General features: G+C 54.3%; 2 protein-coding genes across 2 annotated transcripts; one reads left to right on the top strand and one right to left on the bottom strand.

Annotated features, from left to right (window-relative positions):
- Positions 1-309: 309 nt before the first annotated feature.
- Positions 310-663, bottom strand: H310_13574 (hypothetical protein; the record flags this gene model as incomplete). The annotated part of the gene is made up of 1 exon (XM_008881124.1): positions 310-663. One exon carries the CDS (start codon positions 661-663, stop codon positions 310-312), a length of 354 nt encoding a protein of 117 aa, XP_008879346.1.
- Positions 664-2482: 1819 nt separating this feature from the next.
- On the top strand, positions 2483-4833 carry H310_13573 (TKL protein kinase; the record flags this gene model as incomplete). Its single annotated transcript, XM_008881123.1, has 10 exons — positions 2483-2755; positions 2798-2863; positions 2917-2985; positions 3044-3106; positions 3159-3224; positions 3274-3456; positions 3503-3795; positions 3907-4291; positions 4343-4774; positions 4809-4833. The coding sequence occupies exons 1-10, from the start codon at positions 2505-2507 to the stop codon at positions 4831-4833; spliced, it is 1833 nt and encodes a 610-aa protein (XP_008879345.1). The 5' UTR covers positions 2483-2504.
- Positions 4834-4897: the final 64 nt, after the last annotated feature.

Below are 4897 nucleotides of genomic sequence, written 5' to 3'. Positions count from 1 at the left end.
ACATCCACGCATCGCGAGTACGCTGGGTACTCAAATAACCAACGCGTCCTGGATGTCCATGGCAGCGCCAATAATCTTGCGCCTGGCGACCTCCCTCTTCTCCGACACTGCGGACGCAGCCCCGTAAGGATTCTTGAAACGCTGGTCCATTAGACACCGTGCTATTCCTAGCTGCACCTTGGGGCACTTGAATACCCGGAGTTCATCGCTGTCACACTTCAGACTGCCGTTTCCACTCGAGGACGCTGCTGAGGTCGTCGACGGCGCCTTCACCGTTGCAACGCCGTCACGCTTCTTCGTCAGCGCAAATCACCGTGCCTTTTCGCCATAATGTCTGGGCGAGATCGGGTCTTGCTTCTTCGCGACCAGCATTTGTGACTCGAACAACATAATGTTGTCCATGAGGGTCACAAGCCAACGACAAAACAAACGCACGTCCAACATGTACGCCTTATTCGTTTCATGAGTCAACTGTCTTTCGATAGTCGCCTTCAATTGAGACGGACGGATGGCCGCCGTCAACATATTCACCGACTGCTTCGGCTCTTGTTCCAGCAAGTGCGCAACGTCTAGTTGCTCTAACTTCTCGTAGAAGTCGACTAGCAGTCGTCCCACACGAGACTCAGCGTCGCAAATCTTCGTGTCCAATTTCAACGCCGCCATCGCCTTTGTCACGGCGTCGAGGTCCAATTCCCGCTACTCTTGCGCAGACAGGGAATAGTCACGCCTGTTCTTCTCCGTGATGTCTTCGAACAACTTCCCGAAATCAAATGAGCAGACTCACCGCTAAATATTCTGATCGATGCACACTGCCAGCGGCATCATAAACAAGGCACCGCCCATGACGCTGCTCAGCACATCCACGCATCGCGAGTACGCTGGGTACTCAATCTTAAACTCGCAACCCTCGCGATGCGTGCTTTCCTTGTATGGGGGTGCCAACGGCACTTGCTGCACGCCCAACAGGTTCTCCAGCCGAGGCACTGCGGCTACTCGGCTCGACGTGAATGCCGAACGCTGTTTCGTCGCTTAGACAAATAGACCCTATTGTTTGCTGTCGCGGTGACTAATTGACTCAGTTCTTCTACGTTGTAGTGTTGCTGATGCATCGCATCCGATCATTGTTGGAGCATAAAGTGGAGTGCTTCAGAGACTCTGGCTTGCTCAGCCATCGCTCGGTTAAACTCATCTTGCTTCCGCACCAACTCCTCTTGTTGTTGCACGAGACACCCGTGCGACGCCTCTTGTTCTCCATTGTCGCAGCCAACGACATCTGTCTAGAGGACTCATCTTCCAGCCGTTTAGCCATGACTTCTTGCTGCGCATGAAACAGCACCAGCTGCTCTTAAGTCATTTGATTGAACTGACTTGACGTTGCAGCCGCACGCTCCACGCCCTACAACCGTAGCTATTTATCTCAGACTGGTTCGGCAGAGGTCAACTCTTTGTCCCTCTCGACGAAGTTGACGACACCGCGTATGTGGAGACAGGAAGCTGCCGGATGCACGGATGTTTGGAAGACCGAAAGTGGTGGAATTGTGAAGTTTTCAGTGGGGGAAACACATCCGTCATTGATTCTAACTGACCTATGAGATCACGTCATCTTAACGATGTGATCTCATAGCAGCGGATCAATCATGCACAAAAAACCTCTTTCTGTGTCAGTATCATGGCGAGTCCCGGGGACATGGCAGTGGTGTTGTTCTCGGCGAAACTGGGTGATCTGATATTGTTCAATGGCGGCGCAACTGGCGGCACAACTGGATTTTGAATACGTTGTCTTGAATTGTTCCACTGTATGGGTGTAATTCGATGCAAAACCAACAGACAGTACCACGTCGGCAGTTATGTTGGATCACCTGGACACGTGTGACGTGAGTGAACACGTCGCTCTCTCTCTCCTTGCTGTTAATTTCGATAGGGGCGGCAAGCTCTGCGGCCAGCTCGGTCTCGTCCCCTTTCACTCCTCTGTGTCGTCGGGTTGTTGGCGATACTGCTGCGGATCGCATGTTTTGAGTCAGGTGTAAAGCGACATAATTTTCAAGTCATAGTTCTGCAGGAGCATAAGTAAATCAAGTCATTTTGGGCAAACAACATTGAACATTTTCAACATCATTTGATCGTGTCAAAGACTGAATATATGGGATGCTTTACATGCATATCTTTTGTAATGTTTTTCTCCTTTCATCAATCCATTGCACGTTGGACAGGGGCGCCCGCATCATGCAATTCCCGCCATCCGGTTGAAACACGACATGGATTCCAAGTCCCTGAATGTATGACTCTATTTAGGTCTTGTTGCGTCAAAGTACTTCGAAGTATTCCATCTTGTGGTCTATTTTCAAGGATGTTCCAAAATACAACATATCGATCCAGTACGAACAAAGTATGGGGAGTGCGTCGCGTCACGGGTTCAACGATGAAAGGGACAGGCAGAGCACGGCCGGCCCTGGCTCTGACCCCCCCACGCGGCTTTTCCTTTCGACGCATAGTTGGTGACCACAATGAGCCGCACAGCCGCGCCGTGCCCGTACGGATCCTTGAATGCATCCCGCATCGTCGTGACGGGGCCGCTTTGCCAAAGCGATGCGAACGCCACGTGTGTCGTTGACACCAAGTGCAAGGTTCTTGAACGCGACATCTCGGGAAACGATGCGAACGGCAACATCACCCTGACGGTGATCAATGGCTACATGACTGGCTGGGATTCGGTCGATGCGTTGGGAGACCTGTCGAACTTGCCCACCATCGGCTTGTACGTCTGCGCCGCGTCGTCGATCGCTAATCGTTTTGGTAGCTCGGCGGCCAACTTCACCTCGCTCAACCTTGACGCTCTCGTGTTCAGCAAAGACATGGAGTTCTTGTACGTGGGCAAGATCGTTGTCGCTGGTTTGGTCACCGCGAGTTTCGCCATAGCTCGATCGACAATGCGTCGGTCCCTGTCATTCCCCGCACGCTGGTGTACCCTGGACGATTGGCGCACTTGTACACGCCGTCTTCTGCTCGTGGTCGCGCCGTCGTCGTTACCCGTTAACTTCTATAGGAACCTCATCGAAACCAACACGGCCAACATCCCCGACAAGTTCCCTGAGCGATGCTTCGACTTGTACGCTTCCATCACGTCCACATGACCTTCTGACCTCTGTCTCGCGTCGTAGCGGCTTCTTGTACCAGCCATTGAACACGTCGACGCTGGTCAACATCCCGCCATCCGTCCAATTCTTGTACGCACTACCCCCCGTCGTCCCAAAGGCGCTCACATTGGTATCCCAGGGACTTGCACGGCAACGGGATCACCAACTTGACGCACCTGAAGCTCGACTGGACCAACAAGACCCACGTGTACGTCGAGCCGCCGATGGTGGCCGCCATCATGGACTCGCCTAGGTTTTTGCACAAGAACAAGATCCAAGCCATTTCGAACGTCACGTTCAAGAAAGGCAAGCTCAAAGCTTTGTGAGTGCCTACCGTCCTTCGACGCGACTCATGTGAGCGCGTGTAGCTACCTATCCAACGCCAACATTTCGCACTTTGAACTCGACCCGGACTCGTTTGAAGCTATCAACGTGCTTAGCCCGGCGCAAAAGGTCGCCCAGGCAATGTTTGAGAGCCAAGAGTACGGGTTCAAGCTGGACAAGTACAACATCACGCAAGATGTGGACAAGTGCACGGCGGCCAACGGCGTCGTCACGGAGCTGTGGGCCATGCACAGCGAAATCACCAAAGCGAAATACACAGTGTGCGTCGTCGCGCCTCCGACGACGGCGGTGCCCGCGCCGACCACCGCCGACTCGAGTACGTAGACGAACCCAGCAACAACCAGGGCAAGGAGCACGTGCCCCGACACCAAACATTTCGCGACTCGTGAATGCATGGCTGACTTCGTTCTCGTGATGGTCTGCGTAGACACGGGGTGGATTGTCGGCGTCGTGGTGGGAGTGCTCGTCGTCTTGGGTGCTGCTTTCTTTTTCATTCGTCGCCGCAACCGTAAACCCGACGACGACGCCGAGTTCGAGTACCATCGCGACGGTGGCAAAACCGCGGGCGGCACCACGGGCACCCGCTTCATCACAGACAACACAGCGACGGGCATCGACATGTCGGAGCTCACGTTGTACCGACTCAACCAACAAGACGTGATCCCTGAAAAGAAGCTTGCGTCGGGGGCGTATGCCGATGTGTTGTACGGAATGTATAAAGGGACCCCCGTGGCCATCAAGAAGCTCCTCAGCTCTCGTGTCGGGGTGAACGAAGTCCAGGGACTCATCGATGAAATCAAACTTCTCGCCAGGTACGCCATCCGTTCGTGCCCGTCGACTCCACTGCATGCTCGTCCATGTAGCTTTACGTCGCCGTACATAATCAAGCTGATCGGGTGCTGCTGGGACCAACCGTCCGACTTGGAGTGCGTCCTCGAGTACATGAACGCAGGCGACCTCCGCGACAACCTGACCGCGCGCACTTCGTTTGATTTCCCATGGAACGAAAAAACGCAAGTGATCGCTGCCGTCGTCGACGGCCTCGCGTACCTCCACTCGTTGCCGGTGATCCACCGCGACTTGAAGAGCCGCAACGTCCTCATGGACACGGTCAAGCCGGCCAAGTTGACCGACTTTGGCGTGTCCAAGGAAGACACACAAGAAACCATGACGGTTGGTGTTGGCACGTACCGGTGGATGGCGCCGGAGATTCTCCAGTTCAACCATTACTCGGTGGCGGCCGACATCTTTTCGTTCGGGATGGTGTTGTCCGAGCTCGACTCGCACAAGATCCCGTACGCAGACGTGACCAACCCAAAGAACGGCAAGCCTCTCGTGGACACGGCCATCATGAGCATGGTCATTGCGGGCACGATCAAGCCGACGTTTTCGGACGACATGCCCGAGTGGATCCGAGA

Source organism: Aphanomyces invadans, assembly GCF_000520115.1.
Source record: "Aphanomyces invadans strain NJM9701 unplaced genomic scaffold supercont1.53, whole genome shotgun sequence".
In the NCBI taxonomy this organism is placed as follows: Eukaryota; Oomycota; class Saprolegniomycetes; order Saprolegniales; family Verrucalvaceae; genus Aphanomyces; species Aphanomyces invadans.
This window is presented reverse-complemented; position numbering and strand designations above follow the sequence as displayed.